Genomic DNA, 15,899 nt, shown 5'->3' on the forward strand with positions numbered 1-15,899 from the left:
GCCACCTATCAATGCCCACCAGTGGTGCCAATCAGTGCCACCTAGCAGTGTTACCGATCAGTGCCCATTATTGCCACCCATCAGTGCCCATCACTGCCACACATCAGTGCCCATCACTGACACCTATCAGTGCCCATCAGTGCCTCCTCATAAGCGAACATCAATGAAGGAGAAAAATTACCTGTTTGCAAAATTTTATAACAAAATATATTAAAAAAAAAAATGTTAAATTCGGTTTTTTAAACAAAAAATAAAAACTGCAGAGGTGATCAAATACCACCAAAAGAAAGCTCTATTTGTGAGGAAAAAAATGATAAAAATTTCATTTGAGTACAGTGTTGTATGACCGCACAAATGTCATTCAAAGTGCATCAGCGCTGAAAGTTGAAAATTGGTCTGGACAGGAGGGGGGTTTAAGTGCCTGGTAAGCAAGTGGTTAATAAGATATACAGTGTATGGTAAATACATCTATGTAGCACCTCAGAGGTCTCAGTAATTCTCATCCTAGCAAAAAATCTGAGCATTAACATCAATATATGGAACTCTATAAAACATCCCAACTTCAGGAAAATAAAAAATTCCATCCTTTATATTTGTTTACGGATTATATTAACCCTTCGCTTAATGCCCTATAGACAATAACTTGGTGCACGACATTTAACTCCTATGCTATGTCATGTTTCTTTTTGTTTTGACCAGCTATGTGCATAGGACTGTCTATATACCTGCTGGTTTGATGTATCACAAACCTCACTGTTTTACGAATGGATTCTGTATATACTTAGGTCATTAATAAAACTTTTCTGTTTAAAAAAAGTCCATCCTTATGTTGGGGGGAGGGGGGATATACTTTTTTACTTACCTGATTCCAAGCTCTCTTTCTTTACTCCAAGTCGTGACATCATCACATACCATACAGAGACATTAACCCTGTATGCTATGATGGAGATGCTGGAGTGTGACCACAGCCAATACCTTACACAGAAGCTAAGGGGGACAGTCACAGCAGTGGAGGAAGTGGGGCAAGGAACAAGGTAAAGCTGAGTACACACAGATTGAGATTTGTCCAGTTCACCAGGGACTCGATATATTTCAATCTACGTGTAGCCTTCCCTGTAAGACAGAAGCCAATCATTAGATCAGCTTCTCTTGGACAGGACTAATGGAAACCTTGTTCTTGCAGCCAATCAGCTGCAGCACTAATCAGTGTATTCAGCTAGCGATCTGAATAAAAAAAACCCATGCACATGTACCAACTTAAAGCGGTTGTAAACCGCAGCGGTAAAAAAAAACAAAAAAAAAACACTTTCCCCTGTAAGGCAATTGCATAGTGTGCTAGTATGCATCGCATACTGGCACATTATAAAATTCTCACCTTACAACGAAGCCCTCTGACAGGGCATACATCTTCCCCGGTTTGTGGGCTCCAGCTGTATGAGTGGCAATGATGTCACTCCCGCACATGCAGAGAGAATTTGAGAGGTGATGAGGAGGGGTTGTATCGCCTCCACAACCCTTGCTTTAACCCCTTGAACTCCACTTTGCATGCAGTTGCAGGCTGCTTGCAGAGTGCTGCCTTTCACTTGAATGGGTCATGGTCAGTGGGTGCTACACCTGCTGAAAGCAACAGGGAGTACAATTGCAGCTGTGGCATGTGAACAAGCCCAGCCGCTGCCTCTAAAGCTAAAAGATGGTAGTGGTTGAGTGGCGGTAAAAGCTCAACAGCAGGGTTTTACTGCGCCTCAACCGCTAGTGTGAACAATTAAATGTTTTAATAAATTTTAAAAATTCAAGTTTCTTCTTCTTCTTTTTTTTTTTCTTTTACATTTGATAAGTGTTTAATTAAAACACATTTTAATACATTTTAAAATGTTTTTTTACATTTATTTAGAAGTGCATGTGTGTGTGTGTGTGTGTGTGTGTGTGTATATATATGTACGTACGCACGCACGCATGTGTGTTTGAGCCTTGGGGTGCACACCCTAATGAAATAGGCTGCGCACGCCTATGAATGTATCCTTGTTCCTTTGAGGAAGAATGGGCTCCCTCCAGACATACCTGCCCTCAATTTATCCACTGCTATAAATGCTCCATTAGGAGACTCTAATTTAGGAGTCAGGAACGCACTTTACAGAAGATCCTTGGCGAGGCAGTGCAGCTTCCACATATACAGTGGGGACGGAAAGTATTCAGACCCCCCCTAAATTTTTCACTCTTTGTTATACTGCAGCCATTTGCTAAAATCATTTAAGTTCATTTTTTTTCCTCATTAATGTACACAAGGCACCCCATATTGACAGAAAAACACAGAATTGTTGACATTTTTGCAGATTTATTAAAAAAGAAAAACTGAAATATAACATGGTACTAAGTATTCAGACCCTTTGCTCAGTATTTAGTAGAAGCACCCTTTTGATCTAATACAGCCATGAGTCTTTTTAGGAAATATGCAACAAGTTTTTCACACCTGTATTTGGGGATCCTCTGCCATTCCTCCTTGCAGATCCTCTCCAGTTCTGTCAGGTTGGATGGTAAATGTTGGTGGACAGCCATTTTTAGGTCTCTCCAGAGATGCTCAATTGGGTTTAAGTCAGGGCTCTGGCTGGGCCATTCAAGAACAGTCACGGAGTTGTTGTGAAGCCACTCCTTCGTTATTTTAGCTGTGTGCTTAGGGTCATTGTCTTGTTGGAAGGTAAACCTTCGGGACATCATAAGGGGCGGGGTCACTGGGTGACATCACCTGGTGACCCCGCCCCATGCCTATATAAGTCATTGCGCACCGTGAACACAGTATTACAGCGGGAGAGAGCGTCATGTCAACTTGGCCGCATTCATCTTTCCCTCGATTACAACTAAGACTACAATTACAAGAACGTCGTTCTGTCCCTGCAGCCGAAAAACACCCCCACAGCATGATGCTGCCACCACCATGCTTCACTGTTGGGACTGTATTGGACAGGTGATGAACAGTGCCTGGTTTTCTCCACACATACCGCTTAGAATTAAGGCCAAAAAGTTCTATCTTGGTCTCATCAGATCAGAGAATCTTATTTCTCACCATCTTGGAGTCCTTCAGGTGTTTTTTTTTTAGCAAACTCTATGCGGGCTTTCATGTGTCTTGCACTGAGGAGAGGCTTTTGTCGGGCCACTCTGCCATAAAGCCCTGACTGGTGGAGGGCTGCAGTGATGGTTGACTTTTTACAACTTTCTCCCATCTCCTGACTGCATCTCTGGAGCTCAGCCACAGTGATCTTTGGGTTCTTCTTTACCTCTCTCACCAAGGCTCTTCTCCCCTGATAGCTCAGTTTGGCCGGACAACCAGCTCTAGGAAGGTTTCTGGTTGTTCCAGACGTCTTCCATTTAAGGATTATGGAGGCCACTGTGCTCTTGGGAACCTTAAGTGCAGCAGAAATTTTTTTGTAACCTTGGCCATATCTGTACCTTGCCACAATTCTTTCTCTGAGCTCTTCAGGCAGTTCCTTTGACCTCATGATTCTCATTTGCTCTGACATGCACTGTGAGCTGTAAGGTCTTATATAGACAGGTGTGTGGCTTTCCTAATCAAGTCCAATCAGTATAATCAAACACAGCTGGACTCAAATGAAGGTGTAGAACCATCTCAAGGATGATCAGAAGAAATGGACAGTACCTGAGTTAAATATATGAGTGTCACAGCAAAGGGTCTGAATACTTAGGACCATGTGATATTTCAGTTTTTCTTTTTTAATAAATCTGCAAAAATGTCAACAATTCTGTGTTTTTCTGTCAATATGGGGTGCTGTGTGTACATTAATGAGGGAAAAAAAATAAACTGAAATTATTTTAGCAAATGGCTGCAATATAACAAAGAGTGAAAAGGGGATCTGAATACTTTCCGTCCCAACTGTATTTGCACATGATGTAACTAAAATCTCTGTTTTTAACGTAAATTTTTAGAGAGTATCATTTTGTTTGCAGGTTAGCAGGTAAGTGTGCTTTGTATTGTAAAAAGTACTTTAACCTGGGTTCCCATATGTTATCAAATGTGACTTGTAAGCCAAGTAATTTGACAGTCATTAACACATTTAGAGGTTTTCAGGGGCTTTTTTTTAGGGGTCGATTTACTAAAGGTGAATAGACTATTTGCTTTACAAGAGAACATACACTTTACAAGGGAATTTTCCCTTGGCCTAGTGAATGTGGTAAAAAAATACCTAATCATGCGCAAGGAAATAAAAAACTGTATTTTTGTATTTTTGCTTGCACATGATTGGATGGTGGAAGTCAGCAGAGCTCCACCTCATTAACTATACTAGGGGGAAATTCCCTTGCACAGGGAAAATTCCCTTGCAAAGTGAACAGCCTATTTATCTTTTATAAAATAACCCCTAACCCCCCCCGCAAAACGAAGCCCTCCAGCGGCACGCTGTCACCACTGAAGGCGCTTCCATCTTCATCCAGTCTTCCTCCTGGTGATATGAATGGCCGGGCTGGTGATTATGTCACTCCCACGCATGCGCATGGGAGTTACTGCTTATGTCATGGCCCTGAAGGAACGGCATGGGTTTGCCATCCCTTCAGAACTCATACGCCGTGACGTCATTGGCTGCATCTACAGTAAATATCTCCTAAACAGTGCACGTTAAGGAGATAGTTACTGTACCTATAGGTAAGCCTTATTAAAGGCTTACCTATAAGTAAAAATCATACAAGGGAGTTTACTTCCACTTTAAATAGGGCTTTGCAGAGATCTTGTCTATTTGATTCCTCAGTTTGTGAACAGCTGGCACAACCACCAGATGTATAGAAAGGTAACTGGTTCGCTATAGCCTCTGAAGTGGGGGGAGGGGGGAGACAAGATCTAGCTAAACTGTGCTCATCATGAAGGCACCAAACGCCTAGAAAAAAATTTGTATTTTTTTCCAGAGCATACACATTGCTGGAACAAGATTTAGTGGTTTACCAAATTTGACTCAACTCCTCCACTTTGATCAATGTTTCCAGTTAATTTTCCTAATTTAAGGACAGTTTGGGGAAATACAGCCCTAGCCAAAAGTTTTGAAAATGACACAAATCTTAATTTTCACTAAATCTGCTGCCTCAATTTTAATGATGACAATTTGCATATACTACAGAATATTATGAAAAGTGATCAGATGAATTGCAATTAATTGCAAAGTCGCTGTTTGCCATGAAAATGAACCTAATCCCCCCAAAAAAAACATTTCCACTGCATTTCAGCCCTGCCACAAAATGACCAGTTGACATCATGTTAGTGATTCTTTTTTTCCCTTAATATTTCTTTATTAAAAGTTCATCATTACAGACCAAATTACATTTTTATTGGGGAATATAGCACATATCTCAGTATTACACTAATACAAAAATTCCATTATTTCCATCACATAAGGTCAAACCAAAGCAAATTCTGAAGTTTTCTTTCTTTTTCTTACACATATCATCTATGCAACATAACAAGCATTATAAACATATACAAATAATAACAACAGATAGACAAACATACAATCAAAACAAACAAAGAAAAAAAAAACCACACACACAAATAAATAAATCAAGCAACTTATCCAATATTCGCATGATGTAAAGCGCTATATACCTGTGTCTATGAGAAAAGTTACTACTGCAGGTGGAATAATTCACACCTTTCCTATCTACCCGCTGGTATGGCCCTCCATTCCCATTTTCCTTCTGAAACCATACTTCCTAAACTTAGGGTGGTCAATGTAGGGTGGTCAATCGTAAACTACAATTGACCACCCTACAAAGGAACAACAAAAGCCAATGAAGATGGGGCCAACCCTGGGGCCAATATCCACGGTTTCCACAGTTTGTTTAAGTTATTAGGTATGCCCCTATTACAATAGATTTGTTGTTCCTTCAGAAGGTTACCATTTTCTTGAAGACGCCATTCCTCAAATGGGGTTATACTCGGAGACATCCATTTTAAGGCAATTAACTTTTGTGTTCTAAACAATAGTCTCTTTATCGAGATAACCCAATAAACACATCTTAGGATCCATATCGATATGAGTATAAAAAACGTCATTAATTGTAGTCACCACCTCTTGCCAGTATCTAACCAATTTAGGACACTTCCACAACATATGTATTAGATCAGCGGGAGATTTTTGGCACCATGGACAATCCGGGGAATCACGCCTGCCCCACTTAAATAACTTTACCGGTGTTCTATATACCCTATATATTATGAATAATTGAAACAAACATTGTGCAGGTCATATTGAAACTAAAGGCACCCTTTCCAAAATTGTTTGCCAGACATCATCTGAAATATCCCCAAGGTCTATCTCCCACCCTCTTCTACCTGGGCTGACACCATTATCTTGATATGGCCTCATAAAGATGAAATAATGCCTTTTTTCTCAGTCGCCAATGCCAATGAAGTTAAGAGTGGCATCGATCTTATCACTATCTTTTCCTCTTTAAACTGAGACTGTACCACGTGCCGTAATTGTAGATATTTAAAAAAATTACAATGAGGCAATTGAAAAGATTCTTGCAGATCCTGAAAGGAGCATAGAACGTTATGTGAATAAAGCTGGGCTATACATTGAAACCCCTGAGAACACCAATGCTCGAATCCCTCCAATTTACATAGTTCTTTATAATGCCTATTCCCCCAAAGTGGTGAGTACTCTGAGGCCCCTTCAAATTTCATTATACTCCTCATTTCCTGCCAGACCCGATTCATAAGTAACGATGTTGGACCTTTACAGGTATAAAGGAAAGCTCCAGATTCCAGCTGAGCCAGAAGATTGTAACAAGAACAATTGCTTAACAATTGCTTAAAGGATCTTCCCAATTCACAACTCTCCAACTAGCAAAATGCTGAAGTTGGGAGGCTATGAAATATAGTCTCGGCTGAGGCACCGCCAATCTGCCCCCATCCCTAGCTCACTGAAGAATCCTAGGGTTTTTCCCTTTCCATAATAGTCTTCGAAATAATGATTTGATTTTTTTGAACCATTTAGGAGGTATCCATATCGGTGAATTGTGAAGGACGTATAATAATTGAGGGGCTCAAATAATTTTTATAAGGTTTGCTTGGCCCACCACCGATAAGGGCAGCTTGATCCACGCTGTGCTGTTAAGTTGGAATTTAATGAGAATAGGAGATACATTATATATTAGGTAATCTTCTACCATAGAATATATCCATATTCCCAAATATTTAAACGATGAAACAATTTTAATTTGCTGAGCCTCTCTTAATACGAACAAACTGGGATTATCTAAAAGAAGTATAACAGATTTATCCCAATTGATAACATATCCAGAGAACGAACCAAAATTTTGTATAAGTGATGTTAAAGAACTTAAAGAATTATCCGTATCCCCAAGAAACAACAAAGCGTCATCTACATACAATTAAATTTTTTCATTCCTAATTCCTCTAATAAATCCACAAATAGATTCCGATTGTTGGACAGCTTCAGCCAATGGTTCAAGGACCAGTGCAAATAGCAGAGGAAACAGGTAACATCCCTGTTTAGTACCTCTATATAATGAAAACAATTCTGAAACCGAACCATTTATTTGCATACAGGCCCTCGGGGCAGAATACAACTGTTTAACCCAACGTATAAACCTATCCCCAAGGACAAACTAACCCAACACCTCCCACAGATATGTCCTCTCAAAGCTATTGAAAGCTTTCAGACCGTCAAGTGACAAAATTGCTCTCCTTCCAGGGTTATCAGATGGTATTTGCATATTTAAAAAAGCCTCCTTAAATTAATAGCTGTAGACCTTGTAGGGATAAAACCAGACTGATCTGGATGAATCAAGCCCTGCATAAAGCTGCTTAATCTTGTTGCCAGTACCCTGGCTAGAATCTTAGCGTCCAAATTCAACAATGATATCGGGCAGTAAGATTCCAGAGCCACAGGGTCCTTTCCTGGTTTTGGTAACACAATGATACAGGCATCAGTCAGAGTCTGGAAGCTTAAATGATTCTGAAGCTTAGTTACTTAGGACTTTTAACAGTTCTGGAAGCAAGACATCCTAATATTGTTTATACACTTCTGATGGTAGACCGTCAATACCCGGGGCCTTATCATTTGGGCAATCTGTCAATGCCTTGACAGGTTCCTCTAATGTCAGAGGGGCATTAAGTTCCTGTCTAGAAATTACAGAAAGAGAGGGGAGTATGTTAGCGATTCTCTCGTTAACACAGGTGTCAGTGTTGACGAGGACAAGGCTGGAAATCCCTCTGTAATACTGTTTGAGTTAGAATAACAGACTGGAAGCTTTAAAAGGAGGGTGGTGCTTGAAATCATTGTTCTCCCTCTGTTAACCGTGGTTACCTGCAAGGTTACCTCCAAGGTAACATATGCAGTCACCATTGCTTTGCACAAAAAGGATTTACAGGCAAGGATATTGCTGCTACTAAGATTGCACCTAAATCAACCATTTATCGGATCATCAATAACTTCAAGGAGGGATATTCAATTGTTGTTAAGAGGGGCTTCAGGGCACCCAAGAAAGTTTAGCAATCACCAGGACCGTCTCCTACAGTTGATTCATATGCGGGATCGGGGCCCCACCAGTGCAGAGCTTGCATAGGAATGGCAGCAGGCAGGTGTGAGTGGATCTGCACACACAGTGAGGTGGAGACATTTGGAGGATGGCCTGGTGTCAAGAAAGGCAGCAACGAACCCACTTCTACCTAGGAAAAACATCAGGGATAGACTGATATTCTGCAAAAGGTACAAGGATTGGACTGCTGAGGACTGGGGTAAAGTCATTTTCTCTGATAAATCCTTTCCAATTGTTTGGGGCATCCGGAAAAAACCTTGTCCGGAGAAGAAAAGGTGAGCGCTACCATCAGTCCTGTGCCATGCCAACACTAAAGCACCCTGAGACCATATATGTGTAGGGTTGCCTCTCAGTCAAGGGAGTGGACTTACAATTTAGCCTAGGAACACATTCATGAATAAAAAATGGTACAAAAACATCCCCAGACAGCAACTTCTCCCAACCATCCAACAGTTTGCTGAGGAACAATGCCTTTTCCAGCATGATGGAGCACCTTGGCATAAGGTAAAAGTGATAACTAAGTGACTTAGGGAACAAAACATCGAAATTTCGGGTCCATGGCCAGGTAACTCCCCAGACCTTGATCCCACTGAGAACTTGTGGTCAATCCTCAAGGAGGCGGGTGAACAAACCCCCCCCCCCAAATTTTGACAAACTCCAAGCATTGCTAATACAAGAATGGGCTGCCATTAGTCAGGATGTGGCCCAGAAGTTGATTGACAGCATGCCAGGGTGAATTGCAGAGGTCTTGAAAAAGAAGGGTCAACTCGGCAAATATTGACTTTTTGCATAAACTTAAGGTTTAATTTCACCTTTACAGAAAAATCTGTAAGGTGAACTTACACAGGACCCCCTCCTCGCCCCCCGGAGTCCTGCTGACCTGCATGGTGGCAATCTCCTGTTCTAAGCCCCAGTATAGCCGCCTCACAGGTCCGACACTTAGAAGTCCCCTCAGCTTTTTTTCTTCTCTTCTTCACCGTTGAGAAAAGGGCTACATGGGTTCTGATTGGTCGGCCCCTGCCCATGTGACAGCGCTGACCAATTAGAATGCTCCTAAATGTCCCTCCTGATGGGGTACGTTTAGGAGATTAAGCTCTGGGGATTTGTAAGTAGAGGCTTCAAAAGTCAGAAGATGAGGTCAAGGTTTTTTTTTATTGAGTAAGGCTATTGTTGGGTCAACTGGGTATCAAAGAGTGTGGACAATATATGAAAAATTTCAATCCAAAAAGTACGGACTACCGGGCAGTCCCACCAGATATGATAGTTGCCACCTGGCACCATGCATCCACAAAAACAGGAGGGAGAGTACCTGGGGAGATACTTCGCAATTCCGGCAGGGACCAGGTGCCACCTCAGGAGGACCTTATAATTAGTTTCCATGCCAACTACATTTTGGGACGAGGATTTTGTTGCTGACTAGATTGCGGCCAGGTCATCAGGCTCCAGATGAAAGTCCAAAATCTCTCTCCCATTTAACAATATATGAGGGGGTAGAAACAGGTAATGGGCTTAGCAACTGAGCGTACAAAGTTGAAATAAGGCCCCAGACATAAGGGTCACGCTTACAGATGTGTTCCAAACTGGTCATGAGAGGGAGAGACAAATCAGATTGTAGGAGAGGAGTAAAGACATTTTTAATCTGGAGGTATCGGATAAGCTCAGTACTTAGTTTGCCAAAAGTTTATTGCAAAGTTGGGAAAGATTTAAGGGAGGTGGGGGTCATGAATTTATGGGCATGGATAAGATTAGCGGAGGACCAGGCATGAAAAGAAGCTGGGGAGTGGACCTTACATTTTCATAAGAGACCTGCTATAAAAACATACTTGCAAAACTGTTTATTTAGGGCTGAATGAACAAAAAAATAATATACTGCAAAATTTGATTCACCATCAGACTTTATAAAAAAAGTGTCCTTTCTGGGGAATATTACCCAATATCCCTATAGCTGTTTGATTCAAGGCTGAAAAGAAACCACATACAGAAAATTTAACAGGAGCCCGGTATTGGACTTCAAGAAAAACAAGTTATAGTTTGGCTTGAAAGCAACTTCATAGGTTACACCTGTTTTCAATTCTTACTAACTATTTTACTAGTGCAGGTAAAATATTCAAGTGGTAGTTAAGTCCACTTTGTGATTTTTACCTACAGGTAAGCTTATAATAAAGCTTACCTGTGGGTAAAATGAATATCTCCTAAACATGCACTGTTTAGGAGATTTTCGTTCTTTTGGCAGCCGGTGACATCAACGGTACATGTGCTCTAAAGTCTAAATAGCATACCTGTGCCGTTCCTTCAGAAAGCTGTGCCATGGCTCTGACTCCAGCGCACATGCCATCGTCACAGCTTGGCTATTAAAGCTGCTGGAGGCTGCGAACCTGGAAGGATGGCTGGGTGAAGATGGAAGCCCTGTCAGCAGTGACAGCGCACTGCTGGAGGGCTTTGTTCTAAAGTAAGTATTTCATAATGTCCTAGTATGCGATGCATACTAGGACATTATGCCATTGCCTTGTAGGGGATTTTTTTTTAAGGTCCGCAGTTTACTACCACTTTAAAGTTATTATGACTTTAAAAGCTGATGATATGAGTTAATTCACCATAAATACAGAGATCTAAATACTGTATATGTCCATGTAAAATATAGATTCCTCAATCCGTGTGCAGTGAGAGCTGTCAACCTGGACGCAGAAAATCTACCTGGGAAGGACAGCCAGTTTGCTGCTTTTACTGTATTCCCTGTCCAGAAGGACAATTTTCCAATGAGACAGGTTAGTCTTGAATTGAATTGGCTTTGGTCATGTTTCATATAATAATGTTATTATTAATGGTAATGTTTTTTCCATTTATGTTTATGTATTAAGGCAAAAAGTTATTTAGTAAAAATTCACAGCAATTTTCTTTTTACCACTTCTGTCATGTGTGACTGAGGCAGGGGATGAGGTCAATGTATTTTTCTTTATGAAACTCTTCAGACCCCCAGCAGATCTATTATCCAGATAGTAGAACATGACTTTTTTGTAGTTTGTCACCTTCCTGAGCACTGGTCAGATAAGTAATGTTAGTTCTGCATTGGTGAATGTCATTGCCAAAGTAGAACTACGGCCCCCTATTAATAAAAATATGTGCCCCCGCACTTAAAGTGCATCAACACTTGCTCTTAGTCCACCTGTAAAGTCTCAAAGATACCTGTTGATCCTTCCAGTAAAGTCAACCTAATGCGGCTTACTGTGATGGTGTGGCAACAATGCTGCACTGCTTTTGAACTCGGAGTTGCTATTCTCATGTTGGCTGTTCCTGCTTGCACTAGAGTAGGATAAAAAAAATGTTGCGGGGGCGGGAATATCAGCCATGTCACTGATTCATAAACCTGTAGCTTGTTAATCAGTAGCTGACCACACAGAGGGGGCAAAATTTGGTACAACTCTGCATGGAAACCAATCAGCTGCCAGGTTTTATTGTCAAAGCTTAACTGAACAAGCTGAAGTTAGAAGCTGATTGGCTATCATGTACAGCTGCACCAGATTCTGAGTGCACCAGTTTTAGTAAATCTACACCTATATGTGTAGTATTCCCTGTCCTTCTGTTCTGCTGCTTTCTCCTTTCTTTACACTTGCTGGTTGAAAACTGAGTTGCTGTGTCAAGCCAGTAGCTGTAGAAGCTGCTGCTGTCTAAAAAAATCAGACCACCTGACACAGTGTCAGTGATAAAAATAAGTGGTTGAACCACAATTTTACAGCCCCCTTAACCCAACACAGCAGCTGGAGGGGGTTGTACACATGCAGCAAAAATTATACATCCTGACACATTTGACAGGCAGTACCACTACTCTAGCTCGGCTCTCCTCAAGTACACTTGCCTGCACCAATGGACCAATAATCACTGTCAGCAGCTAATTTTGATATCCCCCCTACCTAAGCACCCTGTGCATGCCATCATCCAAGAATACAGGCTGTAGCTGTGCTCAAAGTCCACAAAAAACCCCAAAAAGCCAACATATCTGATCAGAGCAAGGGAACAATATGGCATGGCTCAAGTCTGTGCTTCAGGTTCTAAGTGCTTCTCCTCCATTGCAGGCACAGAGGGATCCTGCATTTAACTGAAAGTGCATCTACACTTACTCTTAGTCCCCACGTAAAATCCCACAGATACTCTCCAGCCCATGAGTACTCCTCACAGCTTACCAAGACAGACTTAGAAAATAGTCTTGGGTCTATGTACACCAAACTAGCCAATACATTCCAGACAAAATTACACAAATTGACAAATACTCTCTCACTCAGCCTTGCCCACAGCGATCTCCTCAGAGAACATGAAAATCTTGTCATTGCTTTCAGTCAGGTTCAGTCCCAGGTGGAAGACCTGGAAAACGGAAAGAGGCGCAACAACCTCAGTGTACAGGCCTAACGCCAGCTATGACCAAGCTTTTTCAATCTCTATTGCTTGATCAGAACTCTAGCTCATTACCCTGTGACTGTATACTCAGAACACTGCGACCTAAGCCCCCACCCGATAAACCACCCTAGGACATTACATTATGCATAAAAGGCTTTCTAATCAAGGAAGACATACTTAGAGAAGCCAGAAACATGTAGAATATTACATTGGATGGTAGTAGGCTCCAAATCATCCCTCATATGTCTCCTGCCATGTAAAATAGACTCTGTAAGATGAAAGAGATCACTACTGTCCCGGCTGCAGCTAGAATCAGATATCGATGGGGCTTCCATTTTAAGCTCTTTATTCCACATCTCAAGAGTGGGATATAACTTACGCAAATGTACCAAATTTATATTGGGTCAGAAAGTAGCAGATACATTTCTCACAGGATGTTATTATACACCTCTTATGCCCTGTACACACGATAGGATTTTCCGATGGAAAATGTGTGATAGGACCTTGTTGTCGGAAATTCCGACCGCGTGTAGGCTCCATCACACATTTTCCATAGGAATTTCCGACACACAAAGTTTGAGAGCTTGCTATAAAATTTTCCCCCAACAAAATCCGTTGTCGGAAATTCCGATCGTGTGTACACAAATCCGATGCACAAAGTGCCACGCATGCTCAGAATAAATTAAAAGACGAAAGCTATTGACTACTGTCCCGTTTTTAGTCCCAACCTACGTGTTTTACGTCACCGCGTTCAGAACGATCGGATTTTCCGACAACTTTGTGGGACCGTGTGTATGCAAGACAAGTTTGAGCCAACATCTGTTGGAAAAAATCCATGGATTTTGTTGTCAGAATGTCACTATACTCTATCTATACAGAAGTGTCCATCTCTTGTTTTTGAGGTTGTTCCTCTCCAGGCACATCGATACATATTTTGTGGAGGTTACCAAACTCTCATCCAATTTAACGGGACAGCCAACAAATTTAACAGTCCTGGTTAGCTTTCTTTTTGCACCAATCTGAATCTCCATATTACTAATAATTTCACGACTCGCTTTTCCGATAAATGGGATGCTTGGTCCTCAAGTCGCCACCTATTTCTCAGTTGAATGTTGTAGTCTTTTGAGAATGCTATGCTAGTTATTCAGTTTTTTTTATATATATGCCCCTTAAATGATAATGTTATTATTTATTTGATATTTTAAATTTTTCCAGATGCAGTTGTATGTATGGATTGTCCAGAAGATGAATGGCCCAACACAGAGAAGACTGCTTGTGTTCAGAAACTTATCACATTCCTGTCTCATGAAGATCCTATTGGCATTGTCCTGACTTTTATCGCTATCTTGTCCTCTGTTACAGCTGCAGTTGTTCTTGGGATATTTATTAGGTATCAGGACACTCCAGTTGTCAAAGCCAACAATCGAGATCTCAGCTACTTAATTTTAACATCACTTATACTCACTTCCATCTGCAGTCTTCTTTATATTGAGAGGCCAGAGCGGATATCTTGTTTTTTGCGGCAAGCAATTTTTGGAATCACATTTTCAGTGTCAGTGTCCTCCCTTTTGGCAAAAACAGCGATTGTGGTGATAGCCTTCAATGCCACCAAACCTGGTAAAAGCTTAAAAAAGTGGGTGGGGCCCAAAGTTCCTAAATACATTGTTTTGATTAGTTCATTTATTCAAGTATTTATTTGTTTATTGTGGCTGTTTATAGCTCCTCCTTCTGCTTATAATAACACACAAGCTGAAATTGCAAAGGTTGTTGTGGAATGTGATAAGACAACAGCCATTGCGTTCTATGTCATATTGGGATATTTGGGTGTTTTGGCATCTATTTGTTTTATTGTTGCATCTTTTTCAAGAAAACTACCTGATGCTTTTAATGATGCTAAACTGATTACCTTTAGTATGCTGGTCTTCATCACAGTTTGGATATTCTTTATCCCTACTTATCTCAGTGCTAAAGGCACGGCCACAGTGGCAGTTGAGGTATTTGCGATTTTGGCCTCATGCTCTGGGATGCTGGGCTCAATATTTGCTCCAAAATGTTACATAATTTTATTAAAACCTCAGAAAAATAGAAAAAGCTTTGTCTTGAAAGGTTCTCTATAGTTGGGCAATTGATTGAATAAAGGTCATCACTTGTAAATATTCAAAAATAATTGAAATTACTTTCTCTGCATGGATATCATTGCTTATATAGTAAAACTATAGAAAGTCTATGACACTCTTTAGAATTCTATTGTGCCTCCCCATGACAAATTTCAGTGTGGAAGACAGATTCATGTACCTTTTTGAAATAAACACTCCATCCTCAGTGCATCTGAGCTCCCTCCCCACCTCTGCATCTGTCACACAGGTAGACAGCTCTGAGAATTTGTCAAGCTGGGTGGGCAGAGCCTAATGATTCAGAGACATTAATCCCCCATCAGGTTCACTCCCCTTGTGATTGACAGCAGGCAGTGGGCATATCTATAACCAATACACAGTTTGCTATTGACTATATACCAATAGCCTGCTGTCAATCTGAAGGAGAAAGCAGATCTGATAATTAACTTGCATTTCAGTTACCTAATCAGGCTCCGCCCATTGTCAGTGTCACTGATTGTGAGGAGGCTGTCAGCTGTGAAGCTAACAGCATCCTTAACAACCAGTGACAAGTGGGGAGGGGCGACAGCAAACATGCTGCTCTTCTACACAGAGAACAGAAACAGGCACTCTACCTGTCTCTGTATGCCAAGTCTAAATTGGTCTTAATTACCTACAGTTTCATTATCTACAAACTGCAGGTAATTATCCCAGATAGCAAGTAATTGTGCTGCAAGTTTGAAATGACTTGTTAAGCTCTTGCTAGACTTGCCAAGCTTCACAAGTTTGTTGCACAATTGCAGCAAGTCTGCATTGCATGACTCCAGATCAACTTTTTTTGCAAACATTCTGCAAGTC

The 15,899-nt window shown here is 41.0% G+C and overlaps 1 protein-coding gene across 1 annotated transcript in view; it reads left to right on the plus strand.

Moving 5' to 3' along the window:
- LOC141108966 (vomeronasal type-2 receptor 26-like) overlaps window positions 1-15,065 on the plus strand; it is a 37,087-nt gene extending 22,022 nt beyond the window's left edge. Inside the window, exons 5-6 of the mRNA XM_073600924.1 lie at window positions 11,201-11,324; window positions 14,164-15,065. Of these exons, the coding sequence (XP_073457025.1) occupies window positions 11,201-11,324; window positions 14,164-15,065 (1,026 nt within the window). The remainder of the gene's footprint in view (window positions 1-11,200; window positions 11,325-14,163) is intronic.
- The last annotated feature ends 834 nt before the right edge of the window (window positions 15,066-15,899 follow it).

Source organism: Aquarana catesbeiana, linkage group LG09 (genome assembly GCF_042186555.1).
Source record: "Aquarana catesbeiana isolate 2022-GZ linkage group LG09, ASM4218655v1, whole genome shotgun sequence".
NCBI lineage: Eukaryota > Metazoa > Chordata > Amphibia > Anura > Ranidae > Aquarana > Aquarana catesbeiana.